Raw genomic sequence first — 24,188 nt, forward strand, 5'->3', positions numbered from 1 at the left:
CTCACCAAGTCCAACCATCAACCTATCCTGAGCTCTGATTTGCACTGATCCCTCATCGCTGTGTCCACTGCTCTACGTCTTGCACAATCCCATTGCCCTCACAAGTGTAAAATGGAACTTATAAATCACATTCTAGAAAGGGCAAAGGACATAAATGTCAGCACAGCAGAGTGAGTTTACGTGGATGAAGTCAAGCTGAGTAGCACAGATACGGCATGGAGCTGGACTTCATGTCTCACTGATGCTCCTGGTCCAAAGCTTTGCTCATTAATGAGGCCATGATTCTGTTATTCAAACTCGTGTTAAGTGGTTCCTCAGGCAAAGATCCAGCAAAGCACTTAGGCAAATTCATAAATTTATGTCCCATTGACTTCTGTGCAACTATTTATATGCTCAAAGTCATGCATGTCTTAAATGCATCTCCAGATCAGGCCTTGTACTCAACAAACAGCCTTCCTGCAGCAGCGTAAAGCCCAAGCTTCCAAGATTCACAAATTCACATTGTAATTTCCCCAAGCTACAATGGCAACATAGAATGCAGCATCAGAAAATGCTTTAAAAAGAAAAAAAGTCATAGCATTGAACTTCTGAGGCTAATAATTCTGGATAGGAACGATCTTTACCAAAGTGAAAGAGACAAAAATGAATGAAAGCTACGCCTCCCATCTTAGCTCATGCCCTTAGAAGATCAGAGCTTCAGAAAAATATGATGCTGTAAAACTTGTAATCAAGTCACTAAAGTCAGAAGATTGATTCTCATCTTTGAAAAGACTGAAATCTTTAGAGCTGCCCCAGTACAACCAGCAAAGTGCCACTGGAGCTGTGCACTGAGGGGAGGGGCTGCCCTCTGTGCTGGTGTCTTCTGGATGCTGCTCCTCAGTCACTGAGGTCTTTCAGCTCTGGTTTTGTAGAGCTGTGCCATTTCTTATTCTGTTCCACTGCTTAAAGGTCATTTCTGAAATGAGTATTTGAATCCCCAACCAGTAGCAATTGAACTGACTTTTAGTAAGGAGTCCCCTGGCTTGTGTTCTGTGGCATGTATGAGTTCTCATCATCCTTTTGACCAAAGTCACAGCTGACCCACGTCCGAGCAGGGCTGATGGAGTGCTTGGGAGCAGCTCTGGATCAATCGTCCCTCTTTTAGAAGGGCATATTTCAGTTCTCACAGACTTCAGGCACTGAGGATCTCAGAACCTCCTGCATTTGTGCCTGTGTGATTCACCTTTCACTCCTTTATTTCCCAAATGCAGCACAACACATTCTTTAAACGATCAAATATTTTAAATCCCAAAGCACCGTTCTGCAGAAAGTGATTTAGAGTCAGCTCAAGCTGCTGTTAATATAATTGGTAATTTCATCAAACTAAAGGCTGCAGTGATTTATTTTTAATTATACTCGCTATTTCTATGCAGGAAACAGTCATACCCGTGCCATGCCTGCACCTGACTCCCCATCCCCATTTCCATTCCCATTCCCATTCTCATCGCCATCCCCATTTCCATTTCCATTTCCATTCCCATTCCCATTCCCATTCTCATCCCCATTTCCATTCCCATTCCCATTCCCATTCTCATCCCCATCCCCATTTCCATTTCCATTTCCATTTCCATTCCCATTCCCATTCCCATTCTCATCCCCATTTCCATTCCCATTCCCATTCCCATTCCCATCCCCATCCCTATCTCCATGCCCATCCCAATCCCCATTTCCATTCCCATTTCCATTTCCATTCCCATTCCCATTTCCATTCCAATTCCCATTCCCATCCCTATTCCCATCCCCATCCCAATCCCTATAATCATTTCCATCCCCATTTCCATCCCCATTTCCATCCCTATCCCCATCCCCACACTCTGAGCTGTCTGTGGCTGCAGGGGCTCACAGGGGATGGGCTGACGCTGACCAGCAGCGACCAGCAGCAGCATTTACAACTCTGGATTTTTCCCCTTCTCCTTCCCGTGCAGCTTTTCAGAGCTAACATGGGCTGCGAGAGATGAACACGCAATTAAACCCTCAGGGAAACCTGCCTTGATGAAAATCTCCGGGCGGAAAAAAAAAAAATCCTGAGGCTTTCCACGTTTTGTGGGATTTGTGCTTCTCGCTGCTCTCCTCCACGCAAAGCCTTTGAGGAACAGATTAACTTTGTCTGCTGGAGAACTTTAGCTGCAGGAAACTCCAGTCTGCTGCGATTGCTCCGCTTCCCTTTGACGAGGCCCTGCACCCCGCGGCCGACAACCCGCATTACGCCCCACTGCTCTCAGCGGGGTCGCCTTACATTGCATCACCACTAAATGGAAACCACCCAGTGACACCAGGGGAAACCTGAGCTCACTGCTCTGATCCTTCCCTGCCCTGCACAGGGACGGCTTCGTTTGGGATGTGGAAGAAAGGAATAGCAAAACTCAGCGTCACGGATTTGCCTTTCGCCTGCGGGGCTGCAGGGATGAGCGTGTACCCACCCACGTCTGTGCAGGGAGAGGTCCCATAGGTGCCAGCCCAGAGCCCCGTGTGCTCTGAGGGCTTTGTGCTCCAGCCGTGAGCACATTCATTGTGTTGCTGGCCTGGTTGTACAATACCCTCTGCAAACTCAGCGGGGAAATCAGGTCCATAAGGTTGAGGGTTAAGCGCTAAAATGGTGGTTTTCAAAAAGCAGACAGGGAGATTAAATGCACGTTGACATATGAAACTAAACATACCCACAGGCCATGGAATAGGTTCCCCAGATCTGAATGGATGCACAAACAAGGCTCATTTCCCTCCTCCCTGTCTACCAGCACCCAGCCAACACACTTCATCGTCCATAGAGACGCGGCATTATAAAGATCACGCAGCCTAGAAAAGTACAAAAGCGATTTAAAATGTTCTAATCTCATTAATCTATTTCTTCTCCCTGAAGACATTCGAAGCCCAGGCCAGATCCTCAGCTGGCAAGTAAAGTAGGAAAGCACTTACGTAAGACCTTGAATTTAAGCTTATGCTTCAATTGTATTTACCACAAAGTTCATTTCGAGACAAATTCAAGCTAAGACAATATTCCTACAGAAAAAAAAACACCTCTCTGAAGCCGAAGCCTTCACAGTACCAATGGAGCTAATTTGCCTCACCTAATTACACACTAATTCTGTGCAAACCAGACAAACTTCTGCGGTGGACTGGGGCCACTCCTGACCTCACTGCAGTGTGATCCCACTTAATGCCCCTAAGCTTCGCACATGTGAAGAAACCAGTGCAAATGTAGCTCGGCCACATCTGTAATTGGAGGTACCGTGAGCGTGCCTGTATTGCATTATTGTTATTATTGCTATTGACAGTATAAATGGCAGCACCGTAATGGGACAACAGCATCAGGTCTCAGGGAGGCAGAGGGTAAGGAGACATTAATGTGTGCAGTCAACATGCATCTCGCACTAAGAGAGTGTGCTGGTATGAGTGGTTCTGACACCTAGAACATAAACCAGATGGCCCCTTTCTTACACCATATCATGCAAAAAGAGATTTGAATTAATTCATGTAGAAATCATGACAATTCTGTTACTGTTGGAACTCAGTACGGCGGACAGGGTGGCAGTAGATTATGCTGAATTTTTAACTTATCAAATACCAGTGACAGATGTCACTGCCTGTGCTCCTTTGTCGTCTCCCATCCTTTCTCCATCTCAGAGCCCTCGTTTCCCTTCTCCAGAGCAGCAGATCTGGAAAAGTATTTACATTAAATTTTGTGCACTACTTTCTCCAAGTCCCTGTGTAAAAAGCAAACCCGAAGTGTGTTCCCAAAGATCACAAAGAGATCGGGGTAACATTTTTCAGTCAACACCTCCTCTCCACCCTTTTTCATTGCGATGCCACTCAAAACGAATCAGATTTTACAGATCAGAGCCCCATGTGCTCCATCACTGCCCTTTGCATACCTCCTCAGTATCACACAGAGCCATAGGGGTGGGAAGGGGCCTCTGCAGCTCCCACTGAACCCCTCTGACACAGGTTCCCCACAATGGGAAGGCATTCAGGTGAGTCTTGAATCTCACCAGAGGACTGGACTGCTCCACCTCTCTGTGCAGGTAACAAATTTCACCCTTATGTGCAGATGGAGCTGCCTGGGCTCCAGTCTGTGCCCTTGTCCTGATGCTGGGCACTGCTGGACAGAGCCCGGCCCATCCATTTGACTCTAAGTCTCCAGATATTGTCGAGCGTTGCTCAGATCCCTTCTCAGCCTTGTCTTCTCCGGGTGAGCAGCCCCAGGGCTCTCAGCCTGTCCCCACCCGGAGGTGCTTCAGTCCCCCACCATCTTTGCAGCCCTGTGCCAGCCTCTCTCTGGCAGTCCAGTCTGCCTGGAACTGGGGAGCTCTGCACTGGGCACAGTGCTCCAGATGTGGCCTCCCCAGGGGCAGAGCAGAGAGGAGGAGCATCTCCCTGCCATGCTGGCTGCACTCTGTGCAGTGCTCCCTTTGGTCTTCTTGCCCACCAGGGCATACCACCGTCTCATGGTCAACCACTGGTCCATCAGAGCATCTCCTCGGCCACTGGGGCACGCTGCAGGCTCTCTCTGCACAGTGTGTCCCCGCTGACCGTGCCAGCCCCACACTGGGTGGTTTGCAGCACCTTTCAGCACCCAATCCTCAGCCAATATGGCTTCAACCCATCTGCCGGGGTCCTCCCACCGCTCAACCGCCCGCGTGGTTTCGTTGGCTCTGGCAGAGAGCAGCGGTGCTGAAGTCACCTTTCATCAGCGGGGATCAGGCTCAAGCCACCGCCTCTTTGGATGTGTGAGCAGTGCTTCCACCTCCTGTCACCAGGATGACAGATCCACCAGGGCCTGGCACCTGGGCGTGCCACAGAGCCGGCTCTCAGCTCACAGCACACACGGCCCTTCTTCCTTTTCAATTTTTATTTATTTATTTTTTTCCCACTGGGGAACTTTCTCCTCCATTTCCCCCCCCCCACCCCCGAACCTGAATGAACACTTCTTTCAGTAATGGGTTTTTTCCACCTGGTTGACTTGATGAAAGGTTTATGAGTTGACATTATGTGTGAGAAGAACAAAGCGAGCGCGGGGACGTGTGCGTGCGTGGGGGTGGGGAGCGGCCTCGGCAGAGCTGCTGAAAACTTTATTACAAACTAAGAGATGCTGGGAGCAATAAATCAGCTGGATGCTCCCTGTGACACTGCTGAAAGCTGCCGTCACGGAGCAGGAGAGCACACAGGGCTGCACTGGGCACTGGGAGATGCAGGAGAGGGCGAGGGGAAGGTGGAGAGGAGCTGAGAACACACGGAAGAGCCTGCAGTGCTCCCACCCTTTGTGACTGCCCCAGAACCACCACCGTGGGGTCCCAGCTCGGGTGGGACGGTGCTGTTAGGAGGGATTAGGAGGAAATCGACAGCTACTTATTTACCAACAAACAGATGAACGTCAGCTTGCTGCCAGTGTTTGAAGACTACTACACCTAAAACAAACAAAAGAATCTCAGCTGTTGTTTGTTGGGAAGCTGGAGTTAATAGGGTTATCCCTTCGGAGATCAAGACCCACCCAGAGCAGTTTCACTTAGCTTGGCAGAGAAGGGCAGCAAGGGCTCGTGTGGCTCCAGCTGAGCCTGCACCACACGGAGCAGCACTGCTGCCAGCTCTGAGCACATCCCAAAGCAGCACCTGCGGGCAGCTCAGCGGGGCTGTGCTCAGCCCTCCTGGTTTTATGTTCAGCCCGTGTTTTTAAAGCACTAGCCTTAGTTCTGCTCTAATTTAGACCTGTGTTAATGAGCTCTGTCTCTGCTGAGGTGAAGAGAGTTTCTCTGGAGCAGCAGGTAGTGGCTTTCCCTGACTCAGCTGAATAAATCTCCCCGAGTATCGCTGTATCGTGGCGAGCAAACCGAGCCCCATCTCGTGAAAACCTCTGAGCTCCTGCAGCTGTGTGCACTCGGTGCTATTTCTCCCTAGCAATCCCATGCAGTACACAAAGGCAAACACGTTTCTATTTTAGACCCTAATCCAAGGCTACTGCGTGCCTTCGGAGTGCGGATGTCCTGGAAATGTCAGCGCAGAGCGGTGTGCTCGAGCGATTAGAGCCGTTCCATTTTGCAAATGACAGAGCACAGTCACAGATGATACTCCAGCCATGGGGTCAGGCACAGTTGTTCAGGCTTAACTTGTTGAATTGGTCGTTAATAGAAAGGAGAAGGGGCAAATGCTGAAAGGTCCTGAGCAGCTGTAACGTTCCTCAGGTCAGTATTTCTGAAGCTTTTATCACAGAGGAATAATAGCCTCTCCCCTGTAACAACCCGTGGGCACTGCAAGCTGTAGAGAGATGAGTTTAGTGGTGGAAATATCAGGCCAAAAAAGGAGGTTTGATATTTGCAGCTTTGTCATGTGTCAGAAAGTACTGACATCTGCTGAGCCATCTATAAACGGAAAGTGGAGATGGATGAGGGAACTGGGCAGGACCAGAGATGGCAATGGGGAGAGCTCCGAGGAGATGAGGACTTAACCAGGGCTGCTGAGGGGCAGACAGAGGGACAATTGGGAATGCAGCCTCCAACTGTGGTTGGGACAGAGCCCAGGTCCATGTGCCGTGCAGTCCAAGAGCAGTACAGGGTGAGCAGCTGCGCTCAGAGCAGGGCTGGGGAGCACAGCTCTGCACGGTGCAGCCTGAAAGCGAAGTTCACATGGAAGGAGTCGTGTGAACTCACCCTGCTGGGATCCTGGAGGCCCAGATTTCCCATTGCAGACAGCTGAACTCAGGCACTGCACAGTGAGCACGGACTGCAGGCTGGAAGGAAGCGGAGCTGCATGAGCAGTACTTCCAGGAGTGACTAATACTATAGGATGCCTCTATTTTTAGGTACCAAATCTGAGAGCTTCTTATCTGCAGACAGTGAGAACTGAGTAGCTTTCACATTTTTAGAAAACCAGGTGCTTTTAAGATGCACCTTTAAAATCGAGTTCTGTTCTAAATCACTGCTGAGGATCTTGGCTGGTGTGTAATTGTGCTCCCAGGCACTGGCTCTGAAAAGCAGCCAGAGCTCTGTCCTAGATCAGCATGCAGTGACACGCATCATTCACACTAATGGACTACCTCTAGCTGTGCTGGGGGAGAGGGAAGGGTGGGGAAAAAGTGCCAAGATGTACTTAAAAAAAAGTAGAAGAAGAATCAGGTGCAATTACAGCTCCAGGCTGCGTGCTTGGTGTTAATCATTCGCTTCATCTCTGGCTCATCTCTGCTCTACACTTCTGCACTGCGAGCAATTCAGATGTTCTTTAAGAAGCAAAGTACAGACATGCTTGAATCTAGGATGAGCCCCACGTTGTGAGGTTTCTGCCCAGCACAGGGAGAAGCCCTCCTTTTGTAGGGCCTGCATCAGTCTGAGGAGAGCTCGGGAAAGGAAGAGCCACAAGATACCTGGTTACCCAAACAGTTCCAAGCCAAACTTCCAACTAAACAAGCAAACTGCTGCATCCAACTGATGTGCCCAAGTTCATAGCATGACACTTAGAAAATGAGAGCAGCACTTGATCCTACTGCAGACTGCTGTTCAGGAAGCAGTGTCCGTCCTTGCGTTCCAGCTGGAGCTGAGCAGGTAATAAAACACTCAGAGCTACTTTATGGGATGCCTAATGGAGCAGGGAGACCAGAAATGGGACCGGGAACAAGTGTGGTATTCAGGACACACGTACACTAGGGCTATAAAGAGCAAAATGGTCTCTAGTGCTTCCCCACACGTTTCTTACAGAGCTGGTGCCCTCACAGGACTATCCACGTGGAACTGACATCTCTTTCCTTCAAGATATTAATGCAGAGATGTTTCAGAGGAAATATTTTGGGGATTTTTTTTTACCATACAAGTTCACTTGCCCTGAATTCCCTGTTGTTTCACTGTCTGGCCATTCAGTACCATGAAGTCCTTCTGGAGTGGGAGCAACCCTTTTGTGACATCTGCTCTTCTGCCTCTTTCCTAAATGATGAACATTCCAGCCCACCACCTCCCCAACACCCATCACCCTATCCCGAGCAGCAGTCCTGCTCTGTTTGCTGTGGCAGTTTGCTCCCTCCCCATGTCACCAAGTCCTACACAGAGGTGAAGGCTGCAAGCTGTCAAGGTGAGGATCCCAAAGAAGGACGTGGTCAGTTCCTCCAGATCACTCTGTCACAAATGGGCCCTTTTTCTGAAGAGTGGAGGAGTTGAAGTCGAGACCAGCAACGCATCCCTGCTCACATCCCAGAGAGCAAGGCCTCCCCCCTGACAAGCTGTTGATTACGAGCTCTGATTTCTCAGCCTCAGACCTGCTTTTCCTTTTCCTTGGGAGCAAATCTGATCCATGCACTTGCTGACTAATGCTAACAAATCATGCCAATTGTTGCTTGCTGGAATCACCTTTCAATGGGGAGCTGACAGCAAGAACAATGCGTCTGTTTGCAGCCTGGGGAGGCTGTGGGGAGCATCTGTCATCAGAGGAGCTGCTTGTCAAAAGAGGTTTCAGGCTCTGGCTGCTTCTCAGAGCAGGGAAAAGAGACGTGCACAGGCCCATCACTGGACTGCTGCTCTGCACCAGTGGTGCTTTCATCTGTTTCCTTCTTTGCTTGCCCAGGCGACTTTGTTCTATCAGATGCAGCTTTTAATTAGGAGAGTTATATGTGCCATTAGTGGTTTACCTGAAGGGAAATTGAACTGTGTATACAGCACCACTCTGCTATTCCCTGTTTATACTAAGCTGGATTTCCCTTTTGATAATTACTGAGGGAGATGTGGGACTGTTTCAAGATTCAGCTCAGCTAGTTAAGGTTTTACTGGAGGAAGGAATTTAGCCACCGAAATCGCCATGGGCAGCATTGCAACCGGTTGGGTAGGAAAGAAGCAAACAGCAACCACCACTTAAGCAGGGCAGATGACATCAAAGAGGCATTCCACCAGGGGGTTGTGTAGCAGTCAGTAAATGATGCACGTACAAAGCAATAAAGGAGCTATAATCATGCCTCGCTATTGCATGGGCACTTTTCATCCTGAAGTACTTTAAAGGCTGCAGATCTGCCCGCTGGAGTTGATGTTCACTCTTTCTGTTCTTTCAGTGTTTGGATCAAGGAGGCACGATGCTGTGGTACCTGTTGGCTCCCCGAGCAGCTCACAGTCTACGTGTGAAGTCTAAGAAGTCAAGAAGTGCTGAGCGAGGAGTTACAAATGCGTCTCAGCACTTCCTAGGAGTTATGCAGCACTTGCAATGGTGTGAAAGGAAGAGCTAGCAGGCAACTGCTGTCCTCAGCCTTGCTCTCTGCCAAAGCATTACTTTCCTCAACAATGACACATGGCTTGCCTTTTGGAAATACTTGTGCATCCACAGGGTTTACCAAACCAAGCAGGAACTACACATGCTCAATTGCACAGTAGGTGATGTGGATCCCCTGGAGGTAATTGACCCTAATACGAGAGTGGGTTGTCAGGCTGTCTCATCTGTCTCCTGGAAAAGGCCTGCTGGCAGAGATACTGCTTCGTTAGAAAGCAAGCGAGTGTTTGAAGTTCATTTCTGTCTTCTGCAGGCAGAAGCTCATAAGAGCACCCAGAAGCTGCCAGCATACAAGCAGCAGTTCTGGTTAAATTATGAGTTGTGAGACCATGAAAGCAAGGGAAGGCTTGCAGGAGAGAGGCTTAGCTACCTATGTTTTAATTTCATCTCAGCATCCCAGTGAGGATATCTATCTGTGTCACCCTCCACACCGCCCCATACGGGTGGTGGCTGTGTCACCTCCTCCCGAGAGGTCCAATAATGTAATCACTCCAACCTGCAGAGCTCTGTTTGCCAACTCTGACAAAGCTGTGCACTGCAGACTGCGTGGAAAGGAGCAGAAACGTGTAAAGTTAGCCTCTGCTTTTCCTTTTCTGGTTTCAGAAGAAAACTGGCTTGATTACCTCCACAATGTATTATGCAACGTAGATCAAGACTCGCTTATTTTTGCCCAGCAATTCTCACGAGCTGAGCTGTTTTGCAACATGAGACGAGGAAGTAAAAACTGAGAGCTTAATAGAAAGCAACAGACGCAGACAAGCAGACATCAGCATCTAATGATGTTTGAAGAGCTTCTCTCTTTCAGCCCAGCGTCTGTTTGGCCTGGGGGCATCGTGGACTGTGTCAGTCAAAGCGTCTGTGGCACCCATTGTTTGTGAAGAAAGCTGCAATTACTCATATTTGACGACTCAGTGCTACAAAGCCTTGTGAGGTTCAAAGCTGCCCACCTGGCGTTTCCTGCTATCAAGCACCCAGCTCTGAGCCACAGCTTTGGGAATCCTTCCACCATCCTTTCCCACACACCCAAACCTTCTCTCCCTCTCTTTCTGGCCTTCCTTTCACCCGGATATCACACTGCGAAGGCTGAGAGCACCCAGCCGAGGACCGAAGTGACTCGGTGCAGTGCACTCTACCCCGAAGAGCTCTACGAGTTGGGCAGGGCTGCTCTGAGCACCGCCCAAACTCAGAGGCTGAGGAGGGCTCCTTTCACGGCGCTGCATTATTATAGAGACATGTGTCTGAAGATGCCACGATTGTAACAGAGAACGTTTATTTTGTCTGCAACCCAGCTGGCTGCTCTCTGTATTTCAAACCTCTTCAAGTAAATAAACGAGAGGACTCCACTTTTCCCCTCTACGCTACAGTGTATACACGAGTGTTATTTCACGTATCAGATGCCTGTACAAAAACTGCTGTCAGGCTATTAATTATCTGGAAAAACACCTTGAAACTTGACTCGATGAGGGCGCGTTGCAAATGGGCTCTAATGGCTTTTATTTCTCATTTCTGTCACCCGAGATCTAATCTGCCATCTCCTCATTTTTTATCCTCTCTGTTCCCCTCCAACATCACTGAGGAGCGCTTCCCTCGGTGCCAGGCAGGGGTTGGGTGATGTGATGAGATCAGGGGATGTTCTGGGCAGGGGAAGGTCGGCTGTGCAGTGCTGGGAAGGAGTTTTGGGTGCAAAAGAGCACAACTGTGAGGCTGCTCCTGCTCCTTCTCCTCCCAGCAAATGGAAGAATGCGAGAGGACCTTGAAAAGCATTGCTGTAATTCTTACTGATCCGTGTCCTGTTAAGGACTTACAGCCAGACTTCAGAATCGTTCGGATGCTCTCAGGTTGTTCATTGGGTACATTCACTAATGAATTTGCCTATCTGCTTGCCTTTAAATGATCAGACCTCGGGTACACGGGTGGGAAAGCAGTTCCTGACCGGAGCTGTGCGGCGTGAGATGCTCAGGGAGAAGCCACAAGTTCTCCTCCTCAGCCACTCTGACACAGTGCTCAGTTTTGGAGATCCCTCTTCTGCTTTATTGGGTTACGCAAACATCACTTGAAGGAATATTTCTCAAACCTCCTGTGGGAATCCAACCCAATTTCCAGAGACAACGCGGGTGCAAAAATGACTAACGCTGCTCTTTGAGGAGGGGAGGAGATTTAAGGCTTTTGACTCAAGGGTTTCTTTTCCCTTTTTCTTTTTCATTTCCCTCCTTCTTCTAAGTATCTCTTTATTCATCACTTTAATTACCTAATCGTAAATTTCTTTAGGGGGTTACTTAGAAGGAAAATTAGCATCAAAGCTTGGCAGTAAATTCAGGGGCCTTTGGAGCAGGTCCAAGCTGTTTCACCTGTGATTAATTAGATGATTTTTTTTTTCTTTAAGTGCCAGAGGGCTGTTGAGGTCTTTAAGCAGTTACATGACTGCTGGCAGCTCAGGAATTATGATTGATGTATTCGTTTGGCATTCAGGACTTCTGCTTCTTTCTGGAGTTGCAGGGAGAAGTGAGAACAGAGGACGAGCTGCACTGATGGAGGCAAAACGCTCATCTCCAGCACACCTGAAAGAGCACCAGAATGGGTGGGACAGCACTCAGCAGAACCACAGGGAGAAATGGAGAAACATCTGTCACTCAGATCAGTGCCTTACAGAGGCACAAGTCCAAGGCAGAGCAGCACTGCTCTCTTTCTAAGCTTCCTTCGAGAAGGCCTGGGCTTATTGGAGAGAGAAAACAAGAGGAAAACTCAAATCTCAGCCTTAGAAACATTCTGTAGGGGGGGAAGTATAGAGATAAAAGATGCCCTGTGTCTCCCACCCATGCTAGGATAGAGGAGCTTGGGAAAAGCACCTGAAAATGGAGACAGGGAGCACAGCGGGCTGCGCCTGTGCTGCCACTGCTCCAGCCACGTTTCCTGGGAAATGGAAAAACTTCAGCCATTAATGCTTATTAGTTGGCACATGTGTACTACAGAAAAAGTGTCAGAAGCATTAATGATGCACTTGCAGATTGCTTAATATGGTTAGCTCACCTAATTCACTTTGCACGGCCTCCTGCTGCAAGTGCGGAAGCAATCAGCAGTTAAACTGCTGCAGTCCCCCGTAGCTGGCCCCAGGGAGATCAGGATGGGACCATGGGTTTATGGTACTCCAGTGGCAGGTCAAGAGAGTAAGCTCATGGAGATGGATGGAGAAGCAGCAGAGAGCCCTTCCTTCAGCATGGAGCAGCCAGAGAACCCACTGCCAATTACGGATTGGGAGAGGCTGCCTTCTGTTCTGGCATTAATTGAAACCATCGGGTGTTTGGAGCTGATCGCAGCAGAGTGAAATTGGATCTCAGGCAAGATGCTTTGCAGGAAGAGGTGCGTGTGCTCTCCAAAGCTGAGCTCCTGCTGTCGTGCCCTTCCTCCCAGGTGCTCTCAGGACAGCCCCACGTCCCCTTGTGGCAGCAGACAGGACGTGGCCCTGCTGGGAAGCACTGTCCATCTCTGTGGGCACTCCCCATCGCTGCTCAGAGAGCCATGACACCCGATGTCTGCAGTCCCCTCTTGTTTTTAGCAACGGCCACCCTTCCCTGTCCAACACTGATGGAATCTGGATTGTCCTCAGAGCTCACTGGCTTTGTGTCAGTCACCAGCTGCAGCGTGCTGTACAGCACAGCCTGGTGCAGCCCTCACTGCTCGCCGTGCTGGACTGGAGCAGGCTGCAGGAAGGGATGTGCATATTCACCAACTTAGGGGCAAGTGCAGAGCTCTGTGTGCGTGTGTGCATGCCCTCGCAATAGGGAAAGCTGCATTCTGTCCTTGCTTATGCCACACATCTGCTAGATGTCTCTCAGCTGCTTCCCTGGTAACGCTTTGTGTACAACACCTGAGCTCACGAGATCAGGGACGGCTTCTCATTGCTTCTAACCTCAAATCTGCACAACTCAATTGGAAACTGCGAGCACTGCTAAAGAATAAAACCTGCAGATATCAGTCCCTATGCACAGGGAGGTCTTCCTGCTCACGAAGGGTACAGGTGAACAAACTTTGGCACAGAGATCCTGTAGCAGCTCTGCATACCACGCTGTGGTTTTCGCTGCAGGAGCTGAACTTATTTATACTACAGCTCTATAAATGTGTGACCCTGCAAATATGCAAGATCCTGCTGCTGAGGAATCAAAGGTGGCAGCTTCAGAAAGCGTGTTTGCATGAGCCCAGACACACATTCTCTCCTCCACCTTTGCTTTTCACAGTTTGTGACAACAGAGATTATTCCGTGTTGGAAGAATGTGGCATTGTTGACATTAAAAGAAAGAAAGAAAGAAAGCAGCAGGAGCAGCAAACAGGCCTTTGCTTTGCTCGAACAGCACAGGCTTTCTTGATCAGCTGTCTGAGGTGCCTCATCTGTACAAAGCATTTAAACCTGTCTAACATCAAAAAGTAAGGTAAGACGAGTCACTTTGATGCTCCAGAGCACATGCCTAACATGATTACTGCGGAATCTCCTGGTGATAATGGAATTATGCAAAGGAGGCCTTGACCCATTAATGCTTTTACCTTCCTTAGGATTTCTGTCCCCCTTCTTCTGTGAGAAGCAGAACTGCTTGCTCAGAGATAGCAGCTAAACAAAACCTTGGAATAAGCAAAGTGAAAGAGGTCCCTTCATCACCTTGTCATCTCCCCCTGCTCCACCTCACCCCGGTACATTGCAGCAGTTGTGGGTTAAACAACCAGAAATCCAACACACAGAAAAAGCTCCATAAGTGGACACAGGCACATTCCCCCTTCTCTAACAGTTTTACACCACGCATAGCTCTTTTTTTTTCCTTCTTCTGGTAGTTCTTAGAGTAAAAATGCATTGACATTGCACAAGAGCTGCTTAAAACCTGTATACAGATCTGGGCATGCACGTGTAGATATTTAAAACCAACAGAGCAATAAGAAAAGAAGATGTTACCTCCTCTGTGCTTAGTCTGAATTAGAGCTGTAAATAAAGAAGAGTTCAGGTGATGGTGATAAAGAAAGCTTGATCTCAGCTCTTCCTGCAGCTCACAGTTGGACCAGGGGCTGCAAAGCCTGCCTGGGCTCTTCCTTCCACCTTTTAACAGTCTCTGTCTCAGAAAATATTGCGAGCTATGGAACAGACTGAGGACCCTGTTATGGAAACCTCGACCTGCCAGAGGGGTGAGTAGATCCCAGTGCACAAATTCTTATCTGAGTTCGTAGATACAGCGAGCAATTTTAGGCCAGAAAACCTCCTACCAAGAGATCAGCTGTCCTGGCTCAGTTTCAGGTCTGCAAAGGGCTGGCAATGGGAAAACTCTTCCGTGGTATTTTGTTTGCTCTAAGCACGGTTCACTGATTCCTACTTACAGTTCCAGATAGATTGCACAATTACTTTCTTCCAGGAAAGATGAGTCCAACACATTGAGACACAGACTGAATCCAAACCCCACACTTCCCCAGGAGCAGATTTATTTCCATCTGGAGTTTTGGTCCAAGCGTTTTCCCTTGCTTATTACTCACATGGTTTGAGTGGAGTTCCTAAATGTCCCATCCTAAATCAGTGCCCATTTACACCAGGCTAAACAAATCACAAGAGACAGCCCCCTCCCCTGAAGCTCCTCATTACCCAAATTACCAAGTATGTTATTATTTTCCCTGTGTTCAGTGGGCAGCAATAGGATACTGAGATTGAAATCACTCACGCAAGGTCATACAGCCTGTTTGCAGGTTGGTTCTGAAGCCAGTTGTCTGACACTTAACAGTGCTTTATTTTATTCCTCAAGGGAAAAAGCCCAAGTCCAGGCCCAGCCATTCCCACGGGTGGGAAAGCTTCAGGAGGATTTATTTGCAACAAAGGCCTTATATTTCCCTTCTTCCTGCCTAAAACAGAAAAAAAAAAAGACCAAGACCATACTCTTGAGCTTCAGGGATCTGTTAATTGGCTCCCTAGTAAAATTACAGAGACTCAGCTGCCTGATAATGATTGTAAATGACAGAGACTATCAGGTTTACCTTGTGATGTCCCTGGGGAGCTTGCAGTTAGTTTAGTCTGAACTCTGCATCAGCTGTTTGGGTTCCTTTCTTCTCGGCATGTGGTATCTGGACTCAAGCTGCAGTCTTTCAAACCTAATTAGTGTTAGGGGAAAGAGAGAGGGGAAAAGGGAAAAAAAAAACCCAACATTCTCCTGCTTCCCTCCACTGACTGTAACACAAGGGTGGGACCTGACTTATGGCATGAGTAAATGGGGGATGATTTGGGGTTGTTTGTTTTGTTTTTAAATGTATACCAATCCAGCATCTGTGGTTATGCATGCAAGAAAAGTGCACTGTGCAGTGCTGGAGCCTTGGAACTGAGTTGTACAGCAGAGCATCTCTAACCTTGATAGAGTATTGTGTTTGAATGCAGTTGGATCTGTTTTATGCTCAGCAGAAACTCAGGTTTTTGCCTTTGCAGATCTTTCGCTGTCTGATAGGCACTGCTGTTAGAGTGCTGTTTTCAACGCCGATCTCTTGCTTGCTCAAATTTCAACTACCCACTGCCCCCTAAGAAATAAGAACACCAAAAATTTATCGTGGGGTCTCAATCCATTTCTACAGTCCTTTATTTGCAGGGCACTTTGCAGTCTCACTGTTCTGGCACGGAGGTGTCTGTAGTACCTGCTCTCTTGCTTTGTCACTGACCCCACTTTCCTCTTAGAGGTCTTCAGTTGTTGCAATGTTGAATGGGACAATAGAGAAAAGCAGATCTGTAGGCAGCATCTTCAAATTGCTGGCAGGCCGAGCAATGACAAACCTGAAAAAGCAGTGGTATGTGAGATTCAGAGTGCACTTTGTGCTGAATTTCTGAGGAAGAATGCTGCGGGGTTCTGTGTATGAATAATGACAGACTGCATCTGCAGAATTCCTTGGAACGATGAGACAATACGTGGAGCTTTATTGTACCTGTCTGTTCACCTAGGAGTGGCCCCCTTTTTTAAAATGAAAACTAATTAGTCTCTGAAACAGCTGCCAAAACGTGTGATGGAGTTTTGATTGCCCAAAATCTCTAAATCAAAACTGAGCATCTCTCTGAGGGATCTGGAGATCAAGCGATCGCTGAAACCTTGGAATGAAAGTATCAGAGAGCAGAAGAGCTTAGGTGAGGCAGTGCCCACAAACCCTCTGAAATCTCTGCCCTCAGCAGTGTTACTAACTTCGTGCTCCAGCAGCTCTCTAATGAAGAAAAGATAAATCACACTTCAAATGAACTTCAGGGAGCCTCATGAAAGCACCAGTAAACACCGGATCTCCAGAAATAATCAGACAGCCACGTTCAGCCTGCTCACAGGCCTGCTTCAATTGGCCTTAACTGCCTACGAGGATGTCTGAACCCAAAAAATAAGGAATTCAGATTGCCTCCTGCAGATGCCTGACTTCAAAGTCATGAGTGGCATCCCTTGACTGATGGCACAACTTGTAATGAAGCGTGCTTGCCTGCTCTTGTACGGATTGGGCTCCTCCATCAGTCGGTAGAGTCCAAAACAGAGTATTCCAAACTTGTCTAAAGCTTTGCAGTAGATGTCTCCAAAGGAATCCTCCTGCAATAAAAGAAAACACTCTTAACTCAAAGAGTCCGAAGTGGAGAACTAGGTCCAGCACTGCATCAGTCACTGAGCCAACTGTTCACTCCTTTTAGTCTCATCATATTGGCTAAGAGAGACAGAAAGCAAAATGCCCAAATCCCCTAAAGGTTAAAACCTAAGGTAAGGCTGTCTGATGTCTTCCATCCCCTTAAAATGTGGCTTAAGCTATGCAGTGATCTTCAGCTGAATGAAACGAAGCTCCAGGCAATGAGAACCAGTGCAGACCCTGCAGTCCCACTCCGTGATGTGACTCACCATTCCCCCTGACAACAACCTCCCTGACAGCGGCAGGAGTGCCAGCTTGCACCTGACTTGGGAGGGATTTTGGACCACGTTGTCCAGATTTCTGCTCAGCCTACTGTCCTCTTCCCAATGCTGCTCCAGCACAGGGCATGTCCTGCTCGTCACCAAAGTCTGCAGCAAAGCCAAGATGCGATGGTTGTAGTAGGTCTGGGAAGGGAGAAATAAGGACGGTGTAAAGGCAAAAGAGTAGACATACCTTTATATACCAGACTCCTGAAAGACAAGCACGTTTCTCCAGTGAAAACCTGGAGAATGTGATCAGAGGCTTTAGAGGGTTTTTTTGTTTGTTTGTTTTTGTACACTTTGATTAGTCCTCAATTGCATTAGTCCTCAATTAAAGTTTTCTGACACAAAGATTTGAAGACAAAAAAAGACCCAGCGTGTTATTAGTTTTTATTTTTCATTATTATTTTAAATTATTTGATCTGTAAGTGCTCCTCTGCAGTGCATCAAATAATTCATTTCCTACATTGAGCCACTTTGTGGAGTCTGTCACCCGTGTTCACCTGAGGAAAGAAACTAAACAAGGTGCAGAGAAGGATCGCTGCTGCTAAATCCAAGCTGAACTCAAATCCGCTTAAGAACTTCTGACCATATTGTTGGGCAAAAGGGTATAATGCTGTTAGAGTAATTCTCAGCCTTTTAAAGTAAGGAGCTATAGTCCAGGGTTATCCAGGAGTGATACAGCTTCAGGGGAATCTGCACTTTACATATTTAACAGAAGCGTGCTGAGCTCTTTAACATATCATTGCTGTACTTTTTGACATCAAAAGGATTGCATTTCCATACTCGGATGAATTAATAGGATTTGCATGTCACCCTCATTCTGTACGTTCTTGGCTGAGTTACACGGAGGGGGTTTGAAAGGCAGGGAACAACGGCGGAGGTGTATGCACAGGGGAAGTGGCACCACTGTATTCTGAATGGCTCTGGCTTTAAGGAAGCAGCACTCCTGCAGTGTGCCCATGAGGAGTCAGCTCCTTTCCCAGCTGTTATTTGGGTACAGCTTGAGATAAGGATGCTTCCAAGGAATGGATCTGCACCCAAAGTCCAGGCCAGAAAGCGTCTCCCACCACCAAGCAGCTGCGTAGTCACACTTGAGAGCTGGTCCTTCTAGAACCCACTGAGCAACTGCTCAACAACAGTGTATTTCTCTCCTTCCCTGGATTTACAGACTGACTGAATCTAACGTGAGGTGCCCCAGTACTCCAAAGCACAGCTGAGTGCTGATCATCCCTGGACAGACTTGGAATCTATGCTGGAGTGAAATTTTATCCTTTAAGACAGGTCATGCTAAGTCTCGAGTTACTTTTTCACTTGACACTAGCAGCCATTAATTACTATCTGGCTGATTGACATATCAGAGAGTAGCAGCAATATAATACTTTCCCTAACACCTCCTCAGAAAACCATAACTGGACTTGACACGCTTATTTTGGACTGCTTATCCCTTTGATAGATTTGTTTTGTATTTATTCAATTTCTGCAAAACTGCCACCCAAGCACTATCCCCTTGGACAGGAACGGTGAGCAGTGCACGTGGAGCTCAGCTCCAGCACGGGGAAGAGAAAGAAATGGGCTTTGGGGGAAAAAGGGAAGGCAATTCAGAAGCACCAGCTGCAGTTCTGCTGCCAAAATCCTGTCTTAACTGCACCTGAGTGTCACCTGCAGGTGTGTCACCACGAACAACATCACTCAGCTTTGACAGCAACTTAAAATGATCACACCACTGGGGTGGGATTGCCACGTTCCACCTGGTTTGTGGGTTTTTTGGTGCAGTGTACCCAGTCCTCTCAATGCAAATGTCTCTAAAAGGACATTATGGGGGATTTATGGAGAATCAAAGTGAGAACTGCTCCTAAAACTCGATCCCATGGATCAGAAGTGGTCCAAATATGTGGAACGTTTCAGAAAAGAGCCATTGGGAAATTCCCATTGAGTTAAAAAGAGTTTCCATCCAAACTCGGAGGGAATTTCTGCCTGGGTGGCAGTCAGACAGGGAGTTCATGCCCACAGTGTGAACATGCCAGACCTGTAGGACTCCACTTTGTGAACCAGGTATTCAGAATCCCCATAATCTTCCCAAGCAATGAGCATCCCTGCTGGAGCCTCCACCACGAGGCCAGCTGGTGCAGCGTGCAACTCCAGCATCAGTGACTGCTCTTCCCTTCGGTGGATTGATTGGAAGCTCACGTCATCAATCAATTTGTAAACAAATCAGGCAGGAGGAAAGGGAAAGTTATGAAAAGCTATGGAAACACTCTGAAAGTTTCTCCAAATCATACCATGGGTATATCAAAACCAGGCAGAGCTGCTGCTGCTCAGAGCATCACTCAGGTTTGTCTTCCGGAGACGAGAGTCACCTTTTATGTGGAACCCACAGCTCCAGGAAATCAGAGGCCCACTGTCCCATCCAATAAAGGTCCCTCCCAACTCAAACCATTCCAGGACTCCACGATTAGCAAATGGCTTCAACAGGAATAAACATGCTTAATTCTGAGGGCAATTTGGGACACGTCTGGCCTTGACCATTGTTAAGGATAGATTAAGTGGCTTTATCCTGGACTGATAATCACTTTGTTAACACTCCAGTGCCACTGGATGTGACAGGAGGAGATCCGTGTACTTACCATAGACAAAAGAGAAGTCAAGAAGCTATCTGAGAAAATAGCTCCTGCAGGGGCAGCAGTGAGGGAAAGCAGATCTTCCTCTGGGATGTCAGAGCTGCTGCTGGGAGCCTGATTAATGAAGTGGGCATTTGGGGAAAACTCTGTTGGATAAGCAAAGAAGAAACAGGAGACATCTTAGTGATGGAGGCAAGGCATCTAGGATCAGAAAAGAAAGCTAATGAATGTAGCTAGGCACAGTGTGCTGCATTAGGAAAGTGAAGAGGAACAAAATACTCAGTGCTGCTGACTGTGCAATGGGACACAAAAGAAACAGGAGCCTGAAATTGATTTTTCAAGCAAGAGCTCAAAGGGAGCACGCTGAAATTCATTTGCCTGTTTTGAAAAAGAAGCAACAATCTGATTTCTTCCACTCGTCTTCCTGACCTAACAGAAATGCAATGACTAGAAGGTCCTGCTGTGCTCCTGGACGTGCCAGGTATGTCCTGGCACTCCAGCACTGCCACTGCCAGTTCTGATGAATGACAGCAGCACAGCCAGAGACAGACAGGAGGACTGAAAAGAATTGAGATCAAGAACCCACGTCTTCCCATTAAAAAACAGGGAGAGCAAGCAACTCTGTGTGAGTAATGATTGATTCTTATTATGTCCCCTTGGGCCAGAATGCATTTGAGTGTATCATTTTTAAAGATGACTAAAGCTAGCCAGAATCACCATGCTATTAATGCCTCCTGTTGTCTTGCAGTGTCGGTGTCATCCTTCAGCCATGTACTCTCAATACTGATATTTCACCCGCCCTGGCTTTCAGGAGCTGGTGCTCCTCTGGAATTAATCAGCGTGGCTCTCCCATGGCACCCAGGCACCAAGAGCAAGTGGGTTTGAGCATCTCCAGAGAAGGAGACTGCAGCACCTCTCTGGGCAGCCAGTTCTGGGGCTCTGTCACCCAGAAAGTAAAGAGTTTGGGGGTTATTTTCCTTCTTAGCCCATCCTTGGATCTCTGAACATGTTTCTATGCTGTTGATGGCTACAAGTGGGGCAGGCCTCCATGTGCTAAGGGACCAGGCTTGCCTCATTATGCTGTCAAAGAGCTGAAATGACTAAAATCCAAGTTATGTCAACAGATCTCAGATGTTTTCCCCTCCATGACACACCACATCCTGGAGGGAAATCACACTGGTGCAATGGCTGTCTGCAGACATTACTGTGACTGCACAGTACCTTCGCTGGGCCCCAGGAGCCAGCTCAAAACATTCCTGAAGCTTCTGGACACAACAGGAATAAAAGCTGAAACCACAGCACCAGAGAGCATCCAAATATCGCTCTGGGGAATCCAACAGTTCTGAAGGACTCTGAAGAAGGCATTATCTTATCATTAGCTTCTGCTGGAGAGTTTTGGTCTAAGGACTGAGCAGTGCAGTGCTTTGCTGCTTCGTGGAGGCAGCAGTGCACTTGTCCCATGCCCACCCCTCGGGTGCACGCCTGTAAGCACTGCTCTAAAAAAGGAAGAAAGAGAACCCAGACCTGAGCAAATGGATGAGAGGTTAGCCATGGTGCCTGGCAGCATGCTGTGCTGATGTGATGTGATGTTCTTGTGTCTGAATGGAGTGAATCAATTCTGTAACCATCAGGAGACAAGGACAAAGATGAAAACCAGCCAAGAGCAGCAATGAAAGATATCCACGGCTGCTCCAGTTGTGGACACAGCTTAGAGGGGCCAATGGAAGAAGCCTGCAGCAGCTTCCACCAGGATCCAGAGAAGAGGAGGGAACCATCACAGCGTTTCAGAAATGGGATGGTTGAAATGTAGAGAGTTGGGTCTTGGTTCGCTTCATTTTGCTGGGAGATGAAAACCGAGTGTGCAATTATTCTTGGTGCTTTTTAAATTACCAAAGAAAGGGAAGCACAGACAAAGGGCAACTCGGATTCCCTCTGAAACATGCTTCTGATTGATTTATCATAGCAAAGTCTGTAGCAAAAGGTGGGATGAACGTGGGCCACGTGAGCAGAACACAGATCTCTCTGAGATCCAGTCTAGCAGAGAAGAACAAGGACATTATCTTCATCCTAAATGGATGCTTCAGTGTTCTGCTTCGCACTGAGACCTTTGTAACACTTTGTTTTATTTATTCTCCCGATAAACCATCCTGACTCCTTCAAAGCCAGTGAATTAACATCTAAGTCAAACCTTTTAATGTTCCTTGGACATGTAGTGCGTGTCGCTTTCTGCCTCTGAATTCTAAAAAGGCCTGGGGTAAATAAATAATGCAGCACGCATATTGCTTCTGTGAAATTCTTTCCCAAAGAATAACTTACTCAGCTCTGTAGTGATGGGGATCCTTTTATAACATGGCTCTGATTGATTCCCCAATGCTCTTGCTCTGAAAACAGCATCTGTAGAAACAGTCAATAACAACATGAGGAGAGAGGGAAGTCAGTAGAAGCAGAAAGGGGGAGGAGAAACAAATGAAACCAAGGCACAATGGTTCAGACTGACAAATGAAGGAAATCTTTTGCCTATGCCTAAAAATAATGTCATTGTCATGCAAAAAAAAAAAAAAAAAGAAAGAAAGAAAGAAAATTCCCTATATTTAGAAAGTTTCTTGACTTGGCTTGCTTTTCCTTTTACTTTGTTCATTCAGGCCTTCAAAGGATGAGAAAATTAAAAGTTCTCCTGGGAGCTGCTCACTGATATCATAACTGAAATATAATTACCCTCAGTGGTGTAGCAGTGCTGGCTCCACTGCTGTTTGGCCCCAAGTACCCGATAAGCCAAGTTACACACAGAGGAGGGGGGCTTTATCCTCCCACTTCAAGGAGGCTGTGCATAACTGGGTGAGACAGACGAAGGCCAAAGCATACACCATGAGTTTTGAACACCTGACAGTCAAAAAAGGAAAGACAGAAGCTCCTTATTCCTCTCAAATCTTCCAGACAGCTGACTTAAAAGAAGCAACCCCAACGAAATCTGCTTTCTCTGTTTTGGTTATATACAATCCTGTCTCCCTTTCTGTCATGTCTGAGTTTTAACTTTGCTGCACAGCGCAGCATTGGGGTGAGTGAGTGTCAGGAACACCTCCTGCTGCACACAGCTTCATCGCAGTCAGAGGGGTGAAATCTGCACTCCATGATGGATTTTGCAAGGAATTAAACTTGCTGATGTTCAGATGCTTTGTAATGACTCCTTCTCCACTCTGAGGAGAAAGTGAATATTGGAGATCAACCGCCGTCCGAACCAGCCATCCCTGGTTGGGTGATGGACCAACAAACACCTCCCTAGAGACGGCAGGTGCCACCACAGCCCTTCCCAAGCACAGCAAGGCATCTCTGAATACATGCAGCTGAATGCCTGCAGTGAATCACTGCCTCTGTTGCACCTCTCCGTGTGCCGATTTGAATGTGTCTGATCATTGCCTGGATACCTTTTCCTTATGTCAATATTTTTGCTATGAAACAGTACACAGCGCTCCACCTGAAATCCTACAGACTGGCAGGGTGCTATTACAAAAGATTACTTAATTGCAGATTACTTCTGTACATTTGAATTTCAGTAGCTTATTAAGCTGTCAGATTTAATTACCATTACATGTTTAGATTATGCCACAGATTATTTAGTTGGGTACCTAGGTTTGCCAACCTGTTTGTGTGGTGACATGACAGGGTGATAATTACAGCATTACTGGAAAACCTAAAATTTTCCATGGGAAAGACTAGAAGTCCTTGGCATCAGCACGACCCTAGGAAACGCTCATTCTTGCAAGTGTAAGTAATGTTTACCGCAGTGTGGGTCTGGTTCTCTTAGAGCTGCCTAATTCTCCACCCCATGAGACAAGTCATGCACAGAATGGGCCTGGGTTGGTTGGGTTTGAAAAGCTCACCCTGACATTTAAAACCACAGGAAATGCAATTGAATTGTGTTTTGTTACAGCCTCCAAAGTGAGACTGTGTTTGCTGCAACATTTACCAAAGCACCTGAGCTCTGAAATGCAGATTTCGGCGGTACAAGTTGCTGTCATTAAGTACTGCAGGAGGTGAGCTGACACCAAGTTTAGATCAGCACGGGCTCTGCCTAGCTCTGTTGCTGGTATTTACTGTTCTCACTGATTCCAAGCTAACTTGACAGTTACCCAGTCTGGCAAATTTCCTTGCTGTTCTCTATCTGTCGGCTCTTTCCTAGCTGCAGTTGTCTTCTGTGCTCCTGCACAAAATAGGAACTGTGCAAGGCAGCTTGGGAAGGCTTTGAGGAACAGATGCTCACATCTCTATTTTCCACGTGCACATTGTAGTTCAGAGCTCTGCACGCAGTGTACTGTGCTTTTGAGTCATTAAGCAAAAAATAAAAAAGTGCTGGAGGGAGATAGAACAGTGGCTGATAGGATGAAGTACCCTT

At 47.5% G+C, this 24,188-nt stretch overlaps 1 protein-coding gene across 1 annotated transcript in view; it reads right to left on the reverse strand.

The window, feature by feature from the left end:
* Positions 1-15,079: 15,079 nt before the first annotated feature.
* KCNU1 (potassium calcium-activated channel subfamily U member 1) overlaps positions 15,080-24,188 on the reverse strand; it is a 40,855-nt gene continuing 31,746 nt past the window's right edge. Inside the window, exons 23-29 of the mRNA XM_065747153.1 lie at positions 22,115-22,192; positions 19,805-19,944; positions 17,127-17,321; positions 16,723-16,826; positions 15,907-16,042; positions 15,262-15,375; positions 15,080-15,129 (exon numbers count right to left, since the gene is read on the reverse strand). Of these exons, the coding sequence (XP_065603225.1) occupies positions 15,943-16,042; positions 16,723-16,826; positions 17,127-17,321; positions 19,805-19,944; positions 22,115-22,192 (617 nt within the window). The 3' untranslated portion in view covers positions 15,080-15,129; positions 15,262-15,375; positions 15,907-15,942. The remainder of the gene's footprint in view (positions 15,130-15,261; positions 15,376-15,906; positions 16,043-16,722; positions 16,827-17,126; positions 17,322-19,804; positions 19,945-22,114; positions 22,193-24,188) is intronic.

This window comes from Cyrtonyx montezumae, unplaced genomic scaffold, assembly GCF_038088225.1.
Source record: "Cyrtonyx montezumae isolate F1298 unplaced genomic scaffold, pur_monq_1.0 scaffold_42, whole genome shotgun sequence".
Classification (NCBI taxonomy): Eukaryota; Metazoa; Chordata; class Aves; order Galliformes; family Odontophoridae; genus Cyrtonyx; species Cyrtonyx montezumae.